The sequence below is a fragment of the Lupinus angustifolius genome, chromosome LG01 (genome assembly GCF_001865875.1).
Source record: "Lupinus angustifolius cultivar Tanjil chromosome LG01, LupAngTanjil_v1.0, whole genome shotgun sequence".
Taxonomy (NCBI): domain Eukaryota; kingdom Viridiplantae; phylum Streptophyta; class Magnoliopsida; order Fabales; family Fabaceae; genus Lupinus; species Lupinus angustifolius.
The window spans coordinates 21,791,573-21,816,137 of NC_032009.1; the positions used below are offsets into that span (position 1 = coordinate 21,791,573).

Consider the following 24,565-nt stretch of genomic DNA (forward strand, 5'->3'; position numbering starts at 1 on the left):
CATTATTTCTAATTAAAAAGTGAGATAATAAATATAAATAAATCACTTAATTATTAATTCTTATACATATAAGGGATAAGATAATAGAATATTATATAATATAATATAAATTCGTTAAGAAGCAACTCGCATAATAAGAATCAAACCAACACGACTACAGTATTAGTTTAAGACTCTATTAAATTATCAGATACATTAAAAGATAAATTTTTTTTATTGAAAATGACATTTGTTGGGAATGATAGTCAGACATTTCGAAAAAAGATTTGTTACTTATGTACAATTAGAGAAGACAAAATGGGTCGTTTGGCCTATCTTTTCCATGCCCACAAAAATTTAAGCGGGTGGAGTATGCATAGTAAAATAAAGTATTTGAAGATAAAAATACTAAAACGTTGATGTTTTATACAAAGTTCAACAAATCAAATTAAATTACAATTTTTTTAAGGATTAAAGATCACACTACATCAAAATTTATTTAAATTTTACTTAATTTTTCCTTGAATTATGTTTATGGATTGTCTACATTGCCTAATAAAAATGTATGTGGGCTTGGTATATTCAACTGATTAAGAAATAAAGGTTGTATTTTTTAACATTAAATGGTCAAAAGTCAAAACATTGATGTATTAAAAAAATAAAGATAGAAAGGTTGCATTTTTGAAAAATTGGTGTATTCAACTGATTAAGAAATAAAGGTTTTATTTTTTAACATTAAATGGTCAAAAGTCGAAACATTGATTCATGCACTAATTAAAACATTGCTACATTTTCTATAAGCATTTTTATTAATATTGCCGTCGTTTGTATATAAGAGTTATTTTAGGGGAAACAATTGTTGATAATTCTTCTCTAATTAGAAAATTAAAATTCATAGAAATGATTAGATTTAAACTATATTATTGCCTAGATAAATGGCAAAAAAATAGCATCACAGAAGGAAATGCAATATTCTTATCTAATGGAGACTATGAAGAAACTTACATAAGGAATTAGAGGAGCATATATTATGTCTCGAACTTTGTATTATTCTATTATTTTTAGGTAATTAGCAAAATAATATTGAATTTGATGATAAATACAACTGTGCCATTAAAATATAGAGTAGTAAATTTGAAAGATGTTATTAGCTATAAATAGTGTATTTAATGAAGAAATATGATCCAAGTAGAATTCCTTCTTGTTTAAGTCATGTCATTCCATATACACATATTAATAGTCTTTATCACTGTCACCAAATTTCTACTATTCATATATTAATTATTATTGGCTTTCAAATAAAAATATTACAAATCGATAGTGAATGATATAAAATAAACTAAATAATATTTATACAAATATAACAAAACTCAACCAAATCTCACTAATGATGACAACCTAACTCAAATTTATGAATATCCACTCGAATCCAACCCAAAATTAGTAGGTAAAGTTCAATTTCATTAGATTCAAATTTTTCCTGATTTTAATTTATGGGTCTGGTCGTGTTCAATATTGTTAATACTCGACTCCAAACCTGCTTTTAATATGTGAAATTTAAAAAATATTATTATTATATATATATAAATAAATAAAAATAAGATGAGATTTAGGTTTATATACAAAATCAATTATGTGCAACTCTGGTTGTAGTCCTTTTCTGTGAAGCTTCACTTTTCCTTACTCTAAAATCTTAATTTTGTTGTCTTAGGTTGTGGTGTGGCTGATTTTGGTAATTGTCATTCTTAATCACCACTCCTACTCATTAATCATTGGGGTACTTATTCAGTTTGAAAAGACTTTTTTTCGATCTCCATACCTACCCTAGAAAATCTTCATGCACTTGCTGTGTTGGAAAGAAAGCCATACTCTAATCAATATTTTGAGTATGAAACAGCTAAAGAAATGAAAAACTAATACAATGTACAATTGTTAAATTTTGAAATATGACGATCTATCCAAAATAAGTGCAAGCAATTTGTACAAATCCAATGACCATTATGTTGTTTTAAGGTTTTATACAGATATTAAGGAACCTGTTAAAATACTGTTATTTATATTCAAAAATAGTTACATTCAACTAAAATACTCTTTTTAGTTTTTAGTCCTTCAATACACTCTCTTCCCAGTTGAGGGAGCTAACAAAAGCAACAACAAAACTAAGAAAATAAATGTATTCTAAAGTCATCTAAAATGGTGTAAATTAAACAAAAAAATCTTATATATTGGTTGACTAGCTTATAGTCTTATACAATATTACTTGATGATCACCTGTCCGTTTTTTCATGTTTTATTATGTCCCAAACCAATTAAAAGTTGACACATACTTGAAAAGAAAAACCAAAAAACCAAAAAATAATTTTTTTATATTATTTAATGAAATTTGATTGGGCCTGGGATATGGGGACATGAATATTCGGGACAGAAAATCCCTGTTCTATTGTAATTCAATTGTGTTCCTAAAATATGTTTAAATTGCATTTTCTCACTAAATCCAGCAATCAAATCATCTTCTAAGATCCTCATGAATCTTACACAATCATAAATAAAAAAACATTCTCAGATTCTCATGAATGTTACACAATCATAAAAAAAATAACTTTGCATAGAGTTACTCTCTTTACACAATCATCAACAATAAAATGAAAGCAAATATAAGCTGAATCCACAAATACACCATACCAAACCCGAATAATCTAAACAAATACAAAAGGAGAGATAAACAATGCATTAGGATGAGCAGAAAATGAGGATACTAAATGATGAAGGGACCAAAGAAAAGGGATGTGCAAAGAACTAAAGCATAATGGAATATGTAAGTTGGAGTGTTAATGGCTGAAGATTTTTTCACACCCTTACCAATTGGTGTTCCCCTTTTTCTTGTGTGAGGCCGAGGGATAAACTTTCTGGTATGATTAGAAAGTTTGTGGTGTGTCAAGAAGAGCCTCTTTTGTAAAACTTGATTCTTAAGAACTCCATTTGTTTGTGAATTTAGGACTCCCTCATCAGCTGAAGTTAGCACCAGATAATGTGACAGTATCAGCAAAGTGGCGATGACCCAGAAACACAACCTCATCAGTGCTCTTAAAGAATATATCTTTATCTACCAATTAAGAATTATTATCATCTACAGTCTTCACTTCACATGGCCATAAAAAGATAAGGGGAACATAAAAGTAATGGCATTTGGACAACTTTGTACTTTGCTTTTCACAAAAATCTCCTGTGAAATTTATACAAAAATTATATATACATATATAATATATTAACATTAATATTGAAAATCAGTTAATATGACCGATTTTAACCAACATAATTATATGACCGATATAATTATTATAATGTATCAGTATAAAGACGTTCGCCCACACAAGTTGCATGAAAGGAATATAATAATGTAGAGACCAGAGCAATTGATACAAGGCATATATATTGACACGTAATGGGTTGAGGAGTAGATATCACGATGTGTTATCATGAGCATGTGGTTTGACAATATTGACAAGGTTTCTAAAAATGAATTTAAAAACCAAATCCCACTTTTGTCTAAGTTACCTAATAAAGAAATCTTGAAGGACCAGCATGGATCAGGTTCAATAGACGCCAAATCTTCTTCGGAAGTATATTCCAACAGTATACAAGTTATAAAGTCTATTTTGTTCAATATATTTTATAAGTAGAATCGATCAACATTATAACATTAAAATGTTAAATTTCACTTAAAGAATTGAATAAAAGGAAATCCAACAGAACACCGTGTTCTTATTCTTAAGATTTGTTATTCATAGATATATTTTCAAACTTGGGAAGTTCTCCCTAAAAACAAGTAAACGTAAGACATTCATCCACACAAGGTGGAAATCTAAATCTGCACAAAATCTAGTACAAATAACGACAATGATGATTAAGAACTGCCCAGAATAACAATTATTGTCAACAAAATTTAAGAAAATAAAATGCAAACTAATGAAATACAAAAACATTCGGAGCCCACGAATGGGCCACTCTCTTGGAGAACAAAATCCGTAGCATTTATGGTTCTGACTTTCCCCTCAAATAAACAAACACCTCTACCACATCAAAATAAAAATTCAATTGTACAGTTTCAGATGCAAATACCTGATGATACCGGAAGCTCCACTTTTATAACATACTGTAAAATACAGAATGCTCTAAACTTAAAGTGTGGGCGTAAAGGGAAGGGGATTTCAAAGTAACTAAACAAGGTGGAGAGAAGTTCATGTAGTTAACAGAACTCAGTATTCTCATGCAACATCTGAATCAGTTGAACACACTCCGGCAAGCTTCAATATCAGATGCTTGTGAATCCAACACGGCTTTCCCAGATGCAGTGCTAATTACCTGAACTGCGGCATCAAATATCGCTTTCTGGAATCGGTCATCCTCCACCTTCTCAAGGATCTCTTTTACCACCTTAAAATTCAAACCCCCGGCTAGAATTAGTTTACCTATTATCTCACCAAAATTATTTGGTGCCTTAGGTAAATCTATGCCAATATCATCCATCATAGAACCAAACAACAAGCAACCAGTCCCTATGTCTCTTGCTGAAAGAATCTTCTTAATAAACAGATACTCAACAAGACTGGCCACAGGTTCAATGTGAGGCGGACTTTTATCTAGTGCAAGGGAAATGGCTTCCTTCACAAGCTCGGGATAGTAAGCTGGAGATTTTAGTTCCTCCACACACTGTAATGCCTCATCCAAAAGTCGAACACTGAAATATTCTTCCAGAAGAGATACAGTTTTCCGGCGAAGAACATCAGTATTAAATTTGGCAGCAGGAGCCTGTGACACCACAGCGGACACGGCAGCAACAGGTTTGACGGGCGGAGAGATTTCAGGTGCAGACTCAGTAGCTACACCAGTGTTTGATGGACGGGCAGAAGGAGCTCCACCTCCACCATGCACTAAGGCACTATTTCTCCCACTAACAAGACCACTGCCTTGGGGTAGAAACTTGGAGTTCACAGTTGTTGATGACTTGGAAAGGAAAGGAGACTGGCCGCGTCCAGCAGTTTGTGTGCCAGAAATGTCTCCTCTTGTTATTGATCTAGACCTAGGCTTCTCCCAGTTGTCATTATCAAGTCCAGGAATCCCCCTCCCTGAAATCCCTGGCATCCCAGGCATCAAACCCCCTGTACCAGGGCGAGCAATGGGGAAGCCGCCAGGGTTGGTACTTCCTTGAGCACTGGAAGGTGCACGGATATTTCTCATACTTGCAGTGGCACCTGGACGCAATCCAAGATTTTTCTCTGCCTCTGAATGAATTTCAGTGATGGTTTTGGCTTTCACCTAAGAGTTAACATTTAAGTGTATATGAGATTATGGGATAACATTGATACTTGGTGAAAATAAAATAAAAATAATAAAAAGCAATCTCCTTTAGCAGTTGACATGTAACATTTACATAATTTCTGTAAATTTACCTCTTCACGTCTTGGAATCCAGTTACTAGCACGCAAGTCTATAACATCACGAACCATGAACCTCAGCCGTGGTGCAAGTTGGGGATTTGTGCTCAATTCTTTCAACCCACTGAAGTACATATCATTTATACGCCGTGATTTTGGACTTTCATCGAGCTGCTTACCAATGGTGTTGAAAAACTGACATATAGCTTCAACATTTTCCTCAGCAGGGCAAACCTTGCTGTCAGCAGGTCCTAAAAGCTCCTGTTCAAATATAAGTTAACCATGCACATTAGTGGATACTCCTAAACCAACAAGAAAATATATTTATGTAACAGACAAGTTTCAAGTACTGCAAGAACCTGAACAATGTGATGGACAATCCTTTCAGGAACCATTTTTTGCTTCAACAGCTCACCAATTAAACGGATGTTTCCAAGGGTACGAATCTTGAGAAGCTTTTCCTTGTCTCGACGCTCCATCTCTTGCTCGGGGGCAGTCATCTGCCTCAGTTCTTCTCTCAGTTTATCTGCACCTTCAAAGGCCTCCTGACAGATATTCAAGAGCACTCTCTTAAAAGTGATTTCTTTCCCACCAGGTTCATCAGATGGGAATGGAGGCAGCTTCTCATTAAGATCAGAACACAACAGAGAATACATGGGGCAAAATGTTGGCTCTAGCACTGCCTTATCAAAAATAAGAGAAATGACTCCCTGCATTTGCAAAACAAGTCAACTAAGAAACGGACTGTGAACAGAAATATAATTGAAATGACTCCATGCATTAGCAAAGCAAGTGAATTAAGGACAATGATGTGGACACAGCATAATTAGAAAAACCAATAATGAATAAAGATGAACCTTCAATATGTCGGCTGATGTAATGCCAGAATCGATCAACTGACCCTTCAGGAGATCAAATTTCTCAGGAGTTAACTTATTTAGTATTCTGCATTGAAGTGGTCAACAGCTTTTAGCATAGCAGTAGCAGGAGATAGGCAATTCAAAAGGCTCTTAGGAAAGTTACAGAAGTAGTTCAATAAATAAATACATTAATCATGTCACAACTCCCAACTTATGGTTATTTTGGACATTAAATCTGATATAATCCCTCAACCTGTTCTTTGCTACGACTTTGTTATACTTACTTTCCAACATTACTATCAAAGAAATTTTTTATAGCTATTAGTGTACAGACATGAAAGTAGACCATCCACAAATCTAAAACAGAAAAGAGACAAAAGATGGCTCAGCATCAAACTATCAACAAGTATAAAAAAAGTACAAACGAATTACCCTTTAACAGTCTTCAAGACACGACCCTTGTCAGAGAGAGTTGCCTTTCTAGCTGACCAGGGCACCTCAGCCTTGACTAGAGTAGGAGTAGGTCCTCCCTGTGAATTAATAGACAGAAAACTTGTAGATAAGATGAAACAATATACCATTCCAGATTTAATAGCTATGGAATAAATAAATATACACATCATATTACAATCTAAAGTTATTTTCAGTATGAGTGCGACAATTATTTCAAAACCTCTCATCAAGCTTGTACTGAAAGCAAAAAATTTAGCTACTAAATGATGTTACACTTTGTTTGTTCATTGATAGTGTGAAGAGTTTTACTTTTACATTAATGTAGGTCAAATTTGAACTTCAAAAACATCAACTACAAACAGATATCATGCTTCTATGCCAGTGCTTATTACCCCTTGGTTAGAAGAGATTTGTGCCCTTCCAAACTGAGAATTCAGTTGGTCTTTCCAATTATTATTGCCAAAGTCTCTATTCTCCTTGAGATTACCCCAAGACCTCTCGTCTGCATTAGCAGGAAGCTGCCCAGAACGGCCACGCCAGTCACGGTTATCTGTCTCAGTATATCGATTTTGTGATTGATTTGGAGGCTGCAGAAGATGATATAAACATTATTGCACAAAAGTTGACCTTATTAAGATTGTCATAAAAGTTCATGAAACTGAGAACTAAAAATTTAATACAAGAATCAAGAGATTAGAAATTGTAACATGAGACTATTTTAATTCACTGATGAGTCTCACAAATGATACTACTATGTTCACCGTCAACAATACATCCACACAAATCAACTTCATCAATGAACTTACCAAACAGGATGAAAGAGGAAAAGTGCATTAGAAGGTTAGCACAAAAATAAGAAGACAAGAAAGCGCACTCACATTGTTTTCTGGGCGGCCCCAACTTTGATCTTCACCAAAAAGTTCAGCTGCAATATCTTGTTTGATCTTTAAAATATCATCGGGGATCTCAACAACCTAAGAGTAAAAAGGTTCAAAAGTTAGGCAAATGCTGAAACAGAAACATCAGTATATATAACAAAAGAAAAAACAAAGAATTATGCACTCCCAAAGGTAGTTTGCTAGGAGATGGTGCAAAAGGAAGTTGAAAATGAACCAAGGAATATGCAGAACATATATCAATAGGCTTAGGGAACAATATACCATGCCTTTTAATAAACCAGAGACTTCCATAAAATCCGGACAGCAATTATTTAGTTTAAGAAGTATGAGTAAATATATGATAGAAGGGTGGTACTCACTAGGAAATTTGTACATAGAAAATATTATAAAGATAAATCCAATCAACAGCCATGACACAGTCACGGGATGTTGATTAGACAATCATTTTCTTAATTAACAAGAAAAGCATTCCAGCTAGACATAAGTTGACTCAAGATTAATATGAGAAGGGTGGCAGCTGGATGTAAGATTTACATTAAAACATGGGAAGGGTAGAAATAACTCAAAATAATACTCAAGCAGCAAGAACATATATCACTTACCCCTCGAAGCTTTGAAAGCTGTTCTTTGGTATATCGCACACGCTCACGACCCTCAAACCGTGAATCTCCTGACTACAAAGACAGAAGTATTTACTTTAGATGCAAATATCACCACTCAAGCATATAACTCAGGGAGAATGGGACAATCCAGAGGTAGATGAATGAGGTATAACAGCAGAACTCATAACACTAAGTTCTACACACACATCAGTGAAAATATCTATTCAATCATTTCCCATTGCAGTTTCTATGAATTATGGTTAGTAAAATAAAAATCATATTATACACATACTTACACTCCATTTGGCAACCTGGTAATAAATCAGTAATATTGCATCCATAATAAAAGTTCACCTTTTAACAAATTTGTTTGTAATTATATTGATTATGTCCACTGTACCAATAACATTTTCACATTCGAACAAATGCATTTGCTTTTACAAGCATCGCCTTCAGAACGACAAAGTAAAATACTTATCACAACCCTCAAACACCAAATCCACCGCGAAATAAGCAATGCCAATTCCCAAAACAAATTTGTATCATGTAAGTGGGACCTTTATGGACAATTGATATTTAGTCAAGCCCACCTAAAGCCCACATGTTGATTTTTGTCCATATTTACAGAAGGTACACATACATAGTGCCACTCCAAGAATTAGGACATTCAATTTCCGGTAACCTGTATCCCGAGCTACTAGTAAGTTAAGAAACACCGTAACTATGAGAGATACATCAAAATGATCCTTAAAAACATCTATTCGATCTTTCACTGTTTTGCTACATTTTTATAGCGAATAATGTTGCCAAACAAATTAGTTAAATTTCATAACACTCTATAATCAAATCCAGACAAATCAATTAAAATAATATCAAATGCCAATGAACATCACAAGGTGGAAATTTATAAAATAAAACAATTTAGTAAAATATCAGCAACGAGCCTTTATATTGATAAAATTAAAACGAGATCCAAAAAACATAAATCTGACACATAACACATACAATAAACACACAACAGCAACAAAAAGCAACCAAAATAAAAAATAAAAATATTTTATAATTAAAATAATTGAAGCGATGAAAAGGTAGATCGAGAGAAAGGGATAAGGATTGGGATTAAAACCTGAATAGAGAATGAAGAAGGAGCAGCGCCATGTGGAGATGGATCAGAAGAAAAGGAACCGAAAACAGGGATTGAAGCAGCAGAAGAGGAGGAGGAATCGAATCGAGGAGCAACGAATCTGTTACCGCCGCCGCCGCCACGACCACCGCCAGGCCTCAAGCTAATAAATGTTTGATCACCTTGCTGCATAACTCGGGATCTAGCACTTGATGATGAAATCTGCACCGTCCAGGTAAATTGAAAGGGAATGGATAAGAAAGAAGATTCAGCAGTGGCTGAACCTGAAGGTGAATAAGGGAAAGAAAGAGAGAGAGAGAGAGAGAGAGATAGGTTTAGGATTAGAGGTTAGGGAAATTTCTCTCTCTTCTGCGGAGTGAGAAGAGAAGAGAGAACAGCGTTGCGTTTCACGCAGAACCGAAGGCAAGCCTCATAATAAACCCTTTTCCCTCTTCCGCCCTATCCTACGCACGCATGTCAATTTAATTATTTATTTATTTTCTCAAAATTATACGCGCTTATATCAACAAAATATCATTTATTGGAAGAGACAATTATAAATTTAGAAATAGATTAGTTCTTAACCAAAATGGTGAATAGATATCTTAATAACACCAACAAAAATATCAACAAAAAGATGACATGTTCTATCCCAAAAAGTGTGTCACTTCATGTATCATTACTTACTATTGGTAAAAAATATTTAATTATTAAATTTTAACTTAAATATATCTTTTCAATCAGTAATACATGAAGTAATACATTTTTTGTATAAAAGATGTACTCTTGGTAAAAAGAATACCTGTCCCATACCAATTTCTCTACACTTCTTTTAATAAACAGATAAATAAACCCACATGTAATTTTAATGGAGGAAAAATTTATCTTATTAATTGACAATATTATTATCTTCCAAGCTTGGTATAATCTCTTTACAATCTGATCAAATTAAGTAATCATATCAAGAGTACTTGTTTTTTGCATTATGATGTGATATGATAAAAGTGATACATTTTTTGAGACTGTTTACCCACTTTTTATATAGAGATAATGTATATCCTACTTTTAGGAGTTAAATTATCTTCTTCGACTATTAAAAGTATGATGTGTCCTATTTGTTTTTTGTTTTTATAAATAACTATATATAAGAGAGTTACATGTGACATATATCATAATGTTAGTGAATTGATGAGATAATTTAACTCCCAATATGAAGATATATTTTGTAGATGATTATATTTTTTTAGTTTATAAACATTGAGATATAAAGAGACTATAATTTGATTATTCGTGAATATATTGAGTAAAAGCTAAATATAAATTAATTTGTTTCATTTGGATATAAGGTATAATTTGTAAGAAATAGTTTATATTATAATTATTTTGGTTGATTTTACACTAGGTTTTAATATTTATAATCATATATATATATTTTTACTACTATTTTTAAAAGAAGTTAATATCTCTTAACAAAGACTAAAAAGTAATAAAATAAACAATGCAATAAAAATCAATATGAATTTTGTTATAACCAATGACAAGGGAAGGTTGAGCAAGGAGGATATTGAGAAAGTAGAAGCAAAGAACTCACATGAGAATTATGCTTACAACACAAGGAACACTATAAAGGATGAGAAAATTGGTGGGAAATAGAGTCAAAATGATATGGTGCATGGTGCTAGTATGATGTGTAGATTAATGTGTTGGTTGTTGAGATATGAGTACTATGAAACTATTCTTATGTAGTATTGTATAAAATGTGTCTGAGTTTAGTAACGTGATGTTTCATGAATAATGAATATAAGTTTTATAAGTTTATTTCTTTCGTGTAATTTGATAGATGAAGCTAAATTAAACATAATTTCTTAGATAGATGACTTGGATTAGATGTTAGTAATATCTTAATCGCAATATAGAATTATAGATAACATGGTTGTAATGAATAGAGTGGGATAAAGTGTACCCCTAAATTAACATAACATCTATTTTTAGGTGTATGGATTTTATATGTTAGCATTGTATTATATATCACTTATATTTAATTATTATTGATTCTTAATATATATATATATATATAAATAAATGAATAAATATAAAATGTATATAAATATTTATAGTGATAATATGTTACTTTTAACTCACTTGTGATTGTATAATTGGCATTCAAACGATAATTGTTTTGGTGCATTGAGTTCTGTTGTTGTTTGAGCTAGAATTATTGTATCCACCCAATAGGCTTGATGTATCATGATTAGGATTTAGGTATGCCTTGTTCCAAAGGGTGATTTCTTTTTTTAGTACAACCAATATAGTATTTTGTCACAATTTTAAATAAATAATTAATCCCTTTAAAGTTCTATTTTTGCTTTTGAATTTGAACTAATGATACTTTGTTTCCTCTATGAATTTTTTCGTTGTCGTTTCCACTGTGATTGGACATGACAGTTTTATGATAATTTTGATATATAATTTTCTAAAAATTTCCTAGCCCTACGTTTTCAAGTAATTTCTATGCACAAAACTCTAAAAAACCTTGTCTGTATTTTCTTGAGAAATATTCTTAGAGCCTTATGGGGAAAACATGATATACAAATTTGAAGGATACCCAGATTTGTTTCCAAGTACACACTCCATTCTATTCAATTAAATAATTTTTAAAACTTATTTAGTTAGAATAACTAGAGGAATTAATGAAATTTTGAGTAATTATTGTGATATTTTTTTTGGACACATAAGTAATAGCCGGAAATATAAAACACTTACTCCACAATCTATTTTTAACATGGTGATTATCTTTAAAATTTTCTGAGTTATATAGTGTTATGAATAGGAAGTGTTTGATATTTTAGATTAACATCATAAACTATAAACTCATAATATATGAGATTATAAATAAAACAAGAAATCAATTCATCAACCTTAAATATGTTGTTTTCTTCTTTACAATTTTATTTAATTTTCATAAATCAAGTTTCTTACCTCAACAATTTTACTTTAAAAAAATAATAAGTAAAACCAAACATTGATGATGTGAAGTAAAATAAAAAGTTGTGGATAAGAAAGAGATGAGAAATTATGTGCCAAAGTTATATTGCCCCATCCTTTAAGTGTGAATCAGTTGAGGCATCGACATGGCGGGCATAACCACCACCACCACCACACTCCTCCTCCACACTCAAATCAACAAACCTTCACCTCTCTCTTCTTCTCACTCCAAGCTTTTCGGTTTCACCTTCTCTATCCCCAAATTCGACTCTTATGTTCCCCTCACCTACGTTAACGTAACATCCCGCTACGGCGGCGGTGGCGGTGGCGGTGGTTCCCGCTCTTTCGACTATAGGCGCAAGAACAACGACGATGACGATGATGAAGGAGCTCTTGACATCTCTTCCATTAGGTATTACTATAACTACTACTACTTCCTTTTCATTCACATACGGTTATTGGAAATTGGGACCTAACCATTATTTATTGATTTTCCTGATTTCAAATAGGTCAGGTACCGTTAGGCTTATTGATCAAGCTCAGAACATGGTTAGTTATATCTCTCTTCTTTTTACCAAACATTGATGAAGAAAGCTAGGTCATGTTTCAACACTTCGCTTAGTTATTCTTCTTCTTATTATTCAGTCATTGAATTGTTCAAGTTTCTAATATTCGAAATTTTGAATGTTTATTTTGTAGGTTGGAGTAGTGTCTAGGAGCCAAGCCATCCAAATGGCTGAAGATGCTGAACTTGATTTGGTAACATTGCCACTTTTATTTTCAATACCACATGCTGGATTTCTTATATCTGGCTAGGTAGCTGTTAGAAGTCTCACATTGAGTAGAATAATAAACTCAATATGGTACTTAAGCCATGATGCTCTCCCACCTAATAGACTAGTCTTTTGGATTGAGCACTCCTTGTGTGCTTGAGTCCTAACAATTAGATTGAGCACTCCTCGTGTGCTTGAGTCCTAATAGGTGAGTGAAGCTGCCAAAAGAGAAAGGGATACAATCGGGTTTGTGTCGATAGAATGAAAGTCGCAGTGGACGTCGGTCCTTAAAGAGGGCGCCAATGTTAGGAGTCTCACATTGAGTATAATAGCAAACTCAATGTGGTATTTAAGTCATGAGGTTCTCCCACCTAATATACTAGTCTTTTGTGTTGGACTCTTCTCGTGTGCTTAAGTCCTAACACTGGTGTTTGGCACACAAACAGGATAGAATGGAATAGAGTATCCTTTTATCTACTTGTCTCTTTACAGTATATATATTTCATAGTTTGTACATGATAAAAAAGGTTAAGAAATAGAAAAGGAGGATGATTTTCCTTAAGTTTTTACTCAAGTATTACAACTAAAGTTTAATTGTGGGCCATTTTAGTTTGGTATTGAGTCGGTTCTAGTTGATTAAGTGGGCACTCCCCTCTTCACCCCACAGACATTGAATTGCATGCTAATTCTGGCTTGAGTGCAGAATCTTAGTTTCTCTTCATTTTGCAGGTCATTGTATCCCCAGATGCAGATCCTCCTGTTGTTAGAATAATGGATTACAGGTATAACTTCGTCTATCCTGACTCCTGGGAGAAACTGTGCAATCATAATTTTATTTATTTATGCATGCCCACATTAAATAAACTATCAAAATAGTGAAACACTAATGGTTGATGGCCTTCAAATGACCATGTAAGGGTGTGACTTTATCTGCATCAAATTGTTATATCTGGACATTGATCCATATTGGATGCTATGCTTCTATCTGGTAGTGTATATTCATTTGGATGGTTGGTCACTATGGTACCCCATTTTTTGCTTGCTTGGGGTTGGGGGTGTTCTGAAGACAAGATTGAGAAATTAATAACGTAATATCAACAGACAGATTAGCTCACATGCATCTGGCTGTTTTATGAAAGACATTTACATAGTCATTTTCAAAAATAAATCTAGAGAATCTCTTTTGTTAAAGTACATGCCCTAGTGCTACTTCTTCTTTTTTTCTGCCCACCACACTTATATACTGGTTTTTGAGAATTTCTGGACCTTGAAGGCTCGGAATTCACTGATACTTATATTTCTTCTTTTACAGTAAATATAAATATGAAATTCAGAAGAAGAAAAGAGGACAGCAGAAGAAAAGTGCTGGTAAGCATTGTATTTTGTTCGAATTGTTTCCCTCTAAATCATGTGCAGAACTCAGACCAGACAATAAGTTACTGACCAAGTGATCTCTTAAATGTAGCTAGTCGGATGGATTTGAAGGAGCTCAAGATGGGGTAACATCCTAGCCTAGGAGCCTAATTCTTCCTTCCTTATTTTTAATATTTCAGAGACAATAATATGTGAAAAGAAAGTTCTAGATTCTTGTTTCTTCAGAAGAAAGTTCCTCATTCTTGGTCAGATCTGACATTTATTTAAAATACTAAAATCATTGACTCAAAATTTGCATCCTAATCTTAATTGAATGCTGAAATGGTATTACTGACCAAATTTTGCATTGATTATAATGCTTTCATACATGAAGGGTCAGAATTGTGAACAAGCATATTATTGTTACACAATTGGTTCAGGTTAATTCTAGTTTCCCCTGAATGGCATTAGATGTATCTGTACCGGTTTTTCTTTCCATTACTTTCAAGAAACTAAAAGAGATTAGAAAGAAAAATAGCTGTATATATTAAAAGCTCATTTTGTGGTTGAAAGCCCCGTCCTTGGTTGTGGACTTGGGAGTTACGATAAATCAGGGGTAGTTTTGGTCTGCTGCTCATTACAAACATAGATGCACCTAAAAGTGTTGTATCTTTTTAAAGCATAGAACATATGCTATGATTTACCTTTTCTTCTTAAGTAACGAACTCAATTTGAGTAGCGGTAGCGATTATATTTCTTGAGCTGGGGTTAGTTTTTTAGTTTTAGTTATGATCGGTTATTTTTTACTAGAGTATGTGTCTGTGACTTATTTTTACTAACTTCTTTGAACTTTTATTAACAGATACAACATAGATCAACATGATTATTCAGTGCGTTTGAGAGCTGCACAGAAGTTTTTGAAAGATGGTGACAAGGTTACTTGAATTATTCAGTGATGCCATATCATATTTGGAAAGAATAATTTATCATCACTTGTACTGAAATTTTTTGGATCAATTCCTGCAGGTTAAGATCATAGTGAACCTCAAAGGCCGAGAAAATGAATTCAGGAATATTGCTACTGAACTTCTTAGACGTTTCCAGAATGATGTTGGGGAGGTATGTATTGTCACTTTGCTATATTATATGATTATTTAACATCATATTTCTTAAGCATTTAAAACTTTACAATTTGTACTATAGAGATAGCTCCCTTGATTAAGTTGCAGGATATGAATTATGGGTGCATGGGTTGAAAACCTGCAAGTGCACTCCACCCATTTCCCATTCATTTCCCCGGAAAAAACTGCAATTCATCAACAAGAAAAAATTGTCAATGAGAAAACTAGGTCACAGAGTTGTAATAATGATTTTGTGTGTTATACTCATGCTTGGCACACCTTAAAACTCCTCAATCACCCCTTCATTTATTGCTTCTATTCAGAATATCCAACTTCATTTGTGCATTGAATTCATTTCACTATCACTGAGCTGATTTCTGATTTTACTATCATCGGAGACATTTCATTCTATTGCCTACTTAAATTTTATATTCAACCACACTTGGGTAATGTGCAGCTTGGAACAGAGGAAGCTAAAAACTTCCGAGACAGGAACATCTTCATAATTATGGTTCCAAAAAAAGCTACTCTACAGAAAGCTCAAGAACCACCAAAGAAAAAAGACAAATCAGAAGCAGATGAAGTTTCCGTCAGTGTCCGCATAACTTAAACTTTGCCTCCTGTTTCTAATAGGTGAATGATGGATTGTGGTTAACTTGTGTTCATGGCCAATGTTAGAATTTCCAAGTGTTGTATAGCATATAAGCATTCTTCCCAAACACTAAAGACGAAGGAACAAAAACCCAACTTTTCATAGAAGTTTAGGACTTGATGCTGATTAAAATTTTGAAGTTGACAGTAATTTCCCGCAATTCGAATCCAATGCATGTCAAATTGGTGAATATTACTAGTTTCAGTACCTTAGTCAAGGAGTATCTTGCCCCAATAAAGTCATTGATAGGAAAACTATAAATTATGGGGAATATATGCTGCCTGATATGTTAGGGGAACATGCATTACCTGTGTAACAGGGTGCTTCTGATATATTTCTTCTTGGACTCGAAGTTGCACTGCTTTTATCAAAAGATGTTGAGAGGCTGCAACTTACATACATAACTATTTGAAAGTATCTTAGTTTTGAAGTTCTTACGTTTGAAGAATGCTATTATCTTACATGTTTTTTGAAATCACCCAAGTAAACAGATTGCAGTCCTTAAATCAACACGTTATATCATTTTTTAATATCTTACTTTCATTTGTGCTATACTGCAAGACATTAAACATTTCTAGATGAGTGAGCATTATCTTGTTCCCATGGTTTTGTGTAATTGTCTTTCTAACTCTTTTTACGTTAAGAATACATCACGTTCAATATATATAAAAGAAGCTTGTTAGTAGAAAAAATTTCAATGCGTGAAGTTGCTGAGAGTAACGTTCATTATACATCACGTTAATACTTGTATTTAATGTAAATTATGCCATAAACTTATAAATATATATTACCAGGTAACTTCTACTGGTATTTTTTTCATTAACAATAATATTTATAGTTTGGTCACAAATGTTGAAAAGAAAAGGTTCTAAGGTGTTGAAGAAATTCACCAAAATGGGAAATCAGGTCCAATAGGCCCAATCCAAAATAAACATTAATGCGGTAGGTCCTCTCCGTACAAAGTCGTTGGACGGTTAGTTACTTCAACCCATTCTTCATTAGATTCAAATTCATCTTCTTCCCAAGCAAATTTGAATCTGTGCCTTTCTCTGAGTTCAAAGGTGCATTGTTACAAAATCATTCAATCAATCTTACTCTATTCTATTCTATTGATCGGTGACGATGGGTAACACATCGTCGATGCTGACTCAGTACGATATTGAAGAGGTTCAACAGAATTGCAAACACGCATGTAAATAATCACATTCACGCTCATTTTGTTTTTGTTACTTTTCAACATTGATTAATCGATTCATTTTGTGTAGTTACTCAACAAGAGATAGTATCTCTATACCAACGATTCTGTCAACTAGATCGTAACAAGTGCGGTTTCATTTCTTCCGATGAGTTCATGTCTATTCCCGAATTCGCAGTTAATCCTCTTTCACAAAGTTTGTTGACAATGCTCGATGGTTTCAATTTCAAAGAGTTTGTTGCATTTTTGTCTACTTTTAGTTCTCGTGCCTCTCTACAACACAAAATTGAATGTTAGTAGTTACTATAAAATCTAATGCTGTTTTTTTTTTTCATTTCTAATTTTAACTCATCATCACATGTTTATTGCTTTTTTTAGTCATTTTCAAGGTATATGACAGCGACTGCAATGGGAAAGTAACGTTTGATGATATGTTGAGGGTTTTGCGCGATTTGTCTGGACAGTTCATGTCACAACAACAGAGAGAGGTTACTCACTCACATATAAATTACAACTTGGATTCAATTCAATATTTGATCACTTCTTTGAATTGTTGTATGTTCTATTTTTTTTATGTTAGAAAAGGATTTAGGCCCTTATTCGATAACTGTTTATCACATGAGAGCTTATAGGGAGAGAAACACTTTAACTTTTACTGAATAATTCTGTTCCTTTGAAATCCATTTTGAGAATTGAATGTTTTATAGGATGAGGTAAACTTGTTCAAAGCTTGGTCATCTTCATATGGCTCACAAGTGACAAGTTTTAGGTCCAATTTCACTATTCAATTTTCATCCATCTAAAACAGGAAAAATTACACCGATTTTCCTTATGATTTAGTTTAATTTCACTTAACACCCCTATTGTTTCAAGGCTACATATGCCTTTCGTTAGAGGTGGTTGGTGAAATTATAGTCACTGCCCCTTAAGGGGTGGTAAGTATACCAAAAGGGTGGTGAGTTTAGCTTTTGAAACAAGAAATGTATCGAGTCTAATTAAGTCAAACCTCAAGTGAGGTCAATGTAAGTTCGCCTTTAAAATATAGCATAAATAGTGTTTCATCACTTGAAAGTTGCACATCTATATCTATTGATAGGATAAATAAGTTGTATCAAATTGTTTTGTTTTAAGGATAAAAGCAAAGATCATAGGAAAAACATCTTCACTTGCAAGGTTAAGGTTCCATGCATATGCCCTCCTCAGACCCCGCTAGGTGGGAGCCTTATGCACTGATCCCCCCGTTGTTTTTTAAGATAAAAGCAAAGAAGTGTTTTATTTCTTAATCAAGAAAAAATGTTTATATGAAGCACATCATTTGTGCATATATTTGTGTTGAAGATAATCAAGATATATAATGGGTTTGAGAATTGATATTTTATTGGAGATGTCACTTTGTAGTCTTGTTGATATCATTAACTTATTCCAATTGCCAAAACTAATTATAGATTACCTGATCTGTGTGTAACTGCCTCTGATGCATTCTGCTTCCTGTACCTTGTACAGGAAGTTCTGGCACAGGTCCTTGAGGATGCAGGCTATAAAAAGGATTCTTTTTTAGTCTTGTCCGACTTCATGAAGGTACTGTAGCAACTAATATCTAGCATGGCGTACTGCAGTTGAATTCCTAAGTTTAGTTTCGGTTAACATTTTAATAGGCAAGTGACAACTAAGGGCTTGCCTTGAGGTCATACATCTCCGCGGACATGCTGTCGTGTTGGTTTTACACCAATACCATGTATTCTGAACATATCTTCTGTAGTTTTTGTTCAACATGTCTTACTACTTGATATTTGTTAGTGTGCTTTCTTTCATATGAAAAATGAATAGCCGATGCCTTTTGCTGACAGATTTTTGGCAATTCGGAATTGAAGATGGAAGCTGAGATTCCTGTGGATTAGAATGCTGGTGACAATTGCCCGAGAGTATAAAAGTCACTGTCCTGATTTCCTAGATTATTTATTGAGTTCCCACTTGCTGTAAAACAAGAAATAGATGCTATAATTGTTTACAAGTGCATTCAGCATTGTTTATTTCTTTCTGGGATAATGTTTGAAGTAAATATGAGGATTTTTGGTGTGGCAACTATTGAATCTCGTTATGAAGTTTGAATGCTTGATGTTTTTCTTATCTTACTTTTTTGAAGTAGATTTGGAAGTTGTATTTCATGTGACTGACTTGGGTTATTGAAATAAAATCCCCCTCAAATTACAAATTTTGCAATACATCTTTTTTAAGATACTTGCATCATGTGATGGTGACTGCATAATTTACCGATTCAGAGCATTCTACAAGAATTGGGCACCACATAAATTTCAATAGTGTTACTTAGCAATTTACTGTAAGAAGCTAAATTAATTTAAATGCGTACCTTTTGATTTACAAACAAGTAACTCCTATTTTTTTATGATGATCGAGAGAAAAAAACGATGCACCTGTCTACTATATTGTTAGCTGAGATGTGTTTTAAAATAACATAATTCAATCCAAAGAAAGCAAATATTAAGGTATTCACCACGTTTAGTTTAGTAAAAAATAAAAGGTGAGTAGTATTTGATTGCTAGGTTTTGGAATCCCATCTTCACTGGACTGTAGTGAAGGCCCATGCGACCTTCATAAAGCATAATTCATCCTGTTGTATCAGTAGGTGAGATTCAAACAGTGACTTAACATTGCTTCTGGAGCAAGGAAAGTAAACAGGTTCTGAATGATATTTTCAGGAATTCTCTTGTTGCTAGAATTCTCAGAATAGTATTTATATGGAACGAATTAAGTTAAAGAAAGGTCATTACGGTAGAAAATGCTGTTAATTTTGATTTGCACATAGAGTTATTCATTTCTTGACTTCAATTATAAATTTTAAATATGCTGAGAATATATCTGTTTACTTCTCCTGCTGTGAATTAAATACACAGTTCTAATAGGCTGCAAATCACACACTGCAGTAAAGTTTTCATCCACATTGCAATTAGCTTTGGGTTCCTTTGACAAATTATAACTCCCAGTTTACTCCGGTTGTGGGAACGGAGGAGAAGTTGCTTTACTACGATAAATTGCACCAGAGAAAGAACTGGAAAAAAATCACTGTGGTTTAGCCTTTTTAATTTATGTATCAGCTTAACTATAAGAGAGTACAATGGCAGCAATGAGGTCTGAACCTATAATCTCATACAAACAACATAAACATCTCACTACCAGCACAATCCTATACTTTAGTACGAACGGACTAGCTCAGCCTCGGGCAAGGAGGTTCCGTCTAAGAAGGCTTTAACGAGTGCAAGAGCAGGTTTAGGTTTATGCAGAGGAACTTCATGCCCTGCTCCCCTTACTGCCACAAAAGTGAGTCCTGCATAACCTTGTGTCCATCCTGCCACCTGTTTCATGTAAATATTAGTGCACTCGACGATGACAAGTGGTGTGAATTCGAAGACCCAAAAAAAATCTTGCAGAAGCGCTTACCTGACCGTCATGATACCATGCACGCCAAGGGCTCACTGTCGGAAGCTTAAGAGCAGCTATACTATAGCGAGTAGATGTCACCGGGATTATGGCATCTGTGTCACCACTGAAAAGGGAACGGGAAATATGAGATGGTGCTAAATTCGTTAAGAGGAAATGAAAAGATATCACATGAATGCAGGGGACCTATATTCCCCAAACAAATTACCCTTAAGAACAGTCCCTAAACAAATTACCTCTTAAGAACAGTCCCTAAACAAATTACTATACATCACAGCAAAGAAAATATCAGACAAACATTGCATGAAGTTAGTAGGTAAGGTTAGGGCAGCCAACAGATCAACTAAGGGCCTATTTATATCATCAATGACTGCTTAATTTCAGCATCTTCTATTTATAAGCAAATATTATAAAAAAAACAACATCAAAAATTTAATTTTGATTGCAAAAATCATAACTTGCATTCTTTTTAGACCTAAGTATTTAGCAAATTGTCTTAGGCAACAATAACACAGGAAGTCATTGCAAATTAGTAAGAATATAGAAAACTGTCTTTGGCTTATTTCAGGGTATGCAAGAATGATAGTAATGCACATATAGTAGACATTGATGGTAACCTGAATACCCATATCCTCAGCCCCGAAGGAATAAGCTCACGATAAATATCAAGCACTGTTTTCGGAGAATCCTTCCAGTTGGAATGTACCTCGTCACTGCAAAGCATGAGAAAATAAATAAGAGGCTTGTGGTCTCTGTAAACATGGTGACAGAAACAGAAACACAAGCGCGTGCAGAGAAAAACAGACTGAAGAGGTACTATAACGCATTGTCTGCTGAGCCTGTGACTTCCCTAAAGTCACTACTTTAAATACTAGTCAGGCATATCAGAATGGTTAAAAGTTCATTTCAATTGGTATTTGATCTTTATCCAGCAGTGCAATGCTTTTATAATGGAATGCATGAGCACGATCGCTTTTGTTTGGTGCATGATGCATATTTGGGAGTTAAATAGACGCTTCCAAGTGTGTCCCTAATGATCATTACCTGCAGGGCTCCCATTTAGCAGGCTTATGAGCTGGATCAACATGAAGTGCCTTTTGGACCTCAGGTAAATTGAAGTACACGGTAGAGTGACTCTCGGTGCAAGGATCATACTCTTCACTGAATTTACCAATTCTCTGTAACAAGAAATAACATATTAACAAGATTCTGTATCACAAAACTTTGCTATGATTCCACATCATTTGGAAATATGTTTCACAACTTGGATTTTTGGGTTGTACTTTAGGACTTTTTTGGCCAAAGAAAACTAAAACAAACGAATGTTAAATGAATAGCAGCCAATTAATAGTAGAAGAAAGATACACTGCTAAGTTTTCTTCTCAGTAGCTGATTTGACTGGCTATGATTAGCAGAACATGGAGGAGTAAAGATACTGTATGGATCAATGTTGCCAATTTCTGTATAAGCAATTCCTTGAATTTGCGCACATGCATCTGAGGCGTGTACAAATGACTGATTGCCACAACTAAGGTTCAAGAGCTTGTATGTTTGATCAGAAATCAAACCACTTGACCACATAAACTCAGCAACCCCCAAATGGTCATGGACATCGTCGGTAAGAGCGTTTCCGACCTGCAACAGACATATATATTGATTAGATTTTGTAGTGACAACAAGCACAAGAAGGAACTATTTTAATGCAAAGATGGATTGTATACCATGTAACCTTTCAGATTTATTGCATTTTTCTTATTTTTAAGGTTGTGCTTCACAATAGCTTGGCTAAGTTGAGGAACATAATGCCCTGAAATAGAGGATTAATATTGATGCATACTAAAATATTAGATCAAGATAGTCTTGTACAAAATAAGTATAGCAGAAATCATATAATTTTGTATTGAAGTACTAAAACTGTGAGTTAACTTTCATCACAATAAACTCATGAGTAATGAAATAAAAATAGATGAACAAACTAACAATCATACAAGTTGAGTGAGTACCTTATTTATTATTTCTTTAGTTGACCATAAAATTGGGATAACTAAGATAAAAAGTACAAGAAATCTTATATCATGAGAAAGTTGTGGCAGGTGGTTTACCTGCATAGCTCTCTCCAGTAATAAAGACGTCTCTTCCTTTATATTGAGGAAAGCGCTCAAACCATCTCAATAGGAATTCTAAAGAATCCTCAGCTGTATGAAGATTTATTTGTGTAAGTGACATGAATTATATATTTCATATCAGAAGCATGATTGAAATACGAAATGGTCGAAGTATTACCAGTCTTCTTGTCGCCATTGTTCTGAATGTCAGATGAAGTGTTCGAATATGAAAATCCAACTCCAGCCGGAGAATCCAAAAAAAGAATGTTGGCAACTACAATTATAACAGCACAAATACTAAAGTTAGACATTATTGCATTTATGAATTTTGTTTTCTTCTTTTGCCCTCTCACAAATCTGTCTATAGTAATAAGCCTAAGTAACATTCAACAAGAGCAAATTATCTTAGATTATCAAATTTGTCATATTTCATTCACCTTGGTTCCAAGAGTAAGGATTGAGATAAAGGGTTTTTCCATCTGGCCGTATATGAAAGGGTCCGATTTCTTCCGCCTCCCCGTAAGCAATGGATGAACATCCAGGCCCTGCATAATCATAACCATCCATCAACCCAAATATAGTAAACTGTAAGTAGCAGACTCAGAGTTTTAAATATTGACATCAAGGCCACAATATTGCAGTTTTCTTAGTTCCTATACTACACATAAGTTATTTGCAACTCGGCCCCAACCGCAACTACACTTTAAAACGATACCAACATAAATCTTGTTGAAGACCAATGTATATTATACACAATCTATCAAATAAAGGGGTTTGTTTGAATCATATGACAACTTAATAAAGAGTAGAATTAGAGTTAGAGTGTTAGAGTAACCTCCATTGAACCATAAAAGAAGTGGCTTGGTTTGAGGGGATTGATCAGACTCAATAAACCAATAAAACAGTGCCTTCCCAGCTTTCTCATTAACAGTGACATAACCAGAATAGTGATCAAAGTTGATGGTGAAGTTTTGACCAGGGAGTTTTCCAACCTTGTCATGGATTTGTTGAGCCTGAGAGGAAGGTGGTATTGTTGTTGCATTGACAACAACAAAAAGTGTAAGAGAAATGGTCATAACACAAAAACACCATGGTTGAGCCATTACCATTTCTTAGATAAAGATAGACAAGAAAGAGAGAGATAGAATATGATGTTCATAATCAGGGAGTTGGGTTTATATAATGTGGACCAACATTTTTTCTAGTATCAATTTATTTGCGTTTGTGATTCGTCAAAAAAATATTAAATTTTTAAATTTTTAACTTAAATATATTTTTGTTAATAAAATAATATATATAGAGTGACACGCATAACAATGTGCTAACATTTCAAACAAACAAATTTCACCTAATAATATAAAAATATTAGCTTTCTTTTTATTTAAGTGATATTGTTAATTTGACTATTAGGAAATTGGACAATGAGTAAATGAGAGTAACCATCGTGATTAAAGAATGTCTTTAAGCTAAAAATTTAACGATTAAATATTTTTCTAACCAATTACATATAATGGTATATAGAGTATTACATTTTTTGATATATAATATGTTGTCCTCAAAAGTGTGTCCTACTT

The 24,565-nt window shown here is 33.6% G+C and overlaps 4 protein-coding genes and 1 long non-coding RNA gene across 5 annotated transcripts; 3 read left to right on the top strand and 2 right to left on the bottom strand.

Moving 5' to 3' along the window:
- LOC109355116 (eukaryotic translation initiation factor-like) lies at positions 3,860-9,658 on the bottom strand. Its single transcript, XM_019598073.1, has 9 exons — positions 9,355-9,658; positions 8,229-8,300; positions 7,606-7,701; positions 7,120-7,314; positions 6,707-6,804; positions 6,272-6,359; positions 5,774-6,124; positions 5,430-5,675; positions 3,860-5,295 (listed from the first exon to the last, which is right to left on the bottom strand). The coding sequence occupies exons 1-9, from the start codon at positions 9,541-9,543 to the stop codon at positions 4,261-4,263; spliced, it is 2,370 nt and encodes a 789-aa protein (XP_019453618.1). The 5' UTR covers positions 9,544-9,658; the 3' UTR covers positions 3,860-4,260.
- Positions 9,525-9,746, top strand: LOC109355140. The gene is made up of 2 exons (XR_002108632.1): positions 9,525-9,625; positions 9,657-9,746. It is a non-coding gene; the product is annotated as an uncharacterized LOC109355140 (long non-coding RNA).
- On the top strand, positions 12,402-16,533 carry LOC109355148 (translation initiation factor IF-3-like). Its single transcript, XM_019598122.1, has 9 exons — positions 12,402-12,748; positions 12,846-12,885; positions 13,036-13,095; positions 13,839-13,891; positions 14,422-14,477; positions 14,575-14,608; positions 15,325-15,397; positions 15,489-15,581; positions 16,041-16,533. Exons 1-9 carry the CDS (start codon positions 12,483-12,485, stop codon positions 16,191-16,193), a joined length of 828 nt encoding a protein of 275 aa, XP_019453667.1. The 5' UTR covers positions 12,402-12,482; the 3' UTR covers positions 16,194-16,533.
- Positions 17,211-19,629, top strand: LOC109355157 (calcineurin subunit B-like). The gene is made up of 5 exons (XM_019598135.1): positions 17,211-17,427; positions 17,501-17,722; positions 17,809-17,918; positions 18,934-19,008; positions 19,278-19,629. The coding sequence occupies exons 1-5, from the start codon at positions 17,358-17,360 to the stop codon at positions 19,326-19,328; spliced, it is 528 nt and encodes a 175-aa protein (XP_019453680.1). The 5' UTR covers positions 17,211-17,357; the 3' UTR covers positions 19,329-19,629.
- LOC109355163 (serine carboxypeptidase II-2-like) lies at positions 20,289-24,132 on the bottom strand. Its single transcript, XM_019598145.1, has 10 exons — positions 23,827-24,132; positions 23,429-23,536; positions 23,170-23,265; positions 22,989-23,081; positions 22,608-22,693; positions 22,252-22,521; positions 21,931-22,064; positions 21,504-21,599; positions 20,887-20,992; positions 20,289-20,801 (listed from the first exon to the last, which is right to left on the bottom strand). Exons 1-10 carry the CDS (start codon positions 24,098-24,100, stop codon positions 20,640-20,642), a joined length of 1,425 nt encoding a protein of 474 aa, XP_019453690.1. The 5' UTR covers positions 24,101-24,132; the 3' UTR covers positions 20,289-20,639.

Excerpts from the sequence above, each read along its gene's own strand:
- LOC109355116 (XM_019598073.1), bottom strand. The coding sequence starts at position 9,543 with ATGCAGCAAGGTGATCAAACATTTATTAGCTTGAGGCCTGGCGGTGGT. Across the intron at positions 6,805-7,119 it reads AAATCTCTTCTAACCAAGGG|GGAGGACCTACTCCTACTCT; the intron begins GTAATAAGCACT and ends ATTAATTCACAG. Across the intron at positions 5,676-5,773 it reads TTGTCCATCACATTGTTCAG|GAGCTTTTAGGACCTGCTGA; the intron begins GTTCTTGCAGTA and ends ATATTTGAACAG.
- LOC109355148 (XM_019598122.1), top strand. The coding sequence starts at position 12,483 with ATGGCGGGCATAACCACCACCACCACCACACTCCTCCTCCACACTCAA. Across the intron at positions 12,749-12,845 it reads CTTGACATCTCTTCCATTAG|GTCAGGTACCGTTAGGCTTA; the intron begins GTATTACTATAA and ends GATTTCAAATAG. Across the intron at positions 15,582-16,040 it reads TCCAGAATGATGTTGGGGAG|CTTGGAACAGAGGAAGCTAA; the intron begins GTATGTATTGTC and ends GGTAATGTGCAG.
- LOC109355157 (XM_019598135.1), top strand. The coding sequence starts at position 17,358 with ATGGGTAACACATCGTCGATGCTGACTCAGTACGATATTGAAGAGGTT. Across the intron at positions 17,428-17,500 it reads ACAGAATTGCAAACACGCAT|TTACTCAACAAGAGATAGTA; the intron begins GTAAATAATCAC and ends CATTTTGTGTAG. Across the intron at positions 17,919-18,933 it reads TGTCACAACAACAGAGAGAG|GAAGTTCTGGCACAGGTCCT; the intron begins GTTACTCACTCA and ends TACCTTGTACAG.
- LOC109355163 (XM_019598145.1), bottom strand. The coding sequence starts at position 24,100 with ATGGTAATGGCTCAACCATGGTGTTTTTGTGTTATGACCATTTCTCTT. Across the intron at positions 23,537-23,826 it reads TCTTTTATGGTTCAATGGAG|GGCCTGGATGTTCATCCATT; the intron begins GTTACTCTAACA and ends ATGATTATGCAG. Across the intron at positions 23,082-23,169 it reads CAATGGCGACAAGAAGACTG|CTGAGGATTCTTTAGAATTC; the intron begins GTAATACTTCGA and ends ATCTTCATACAG.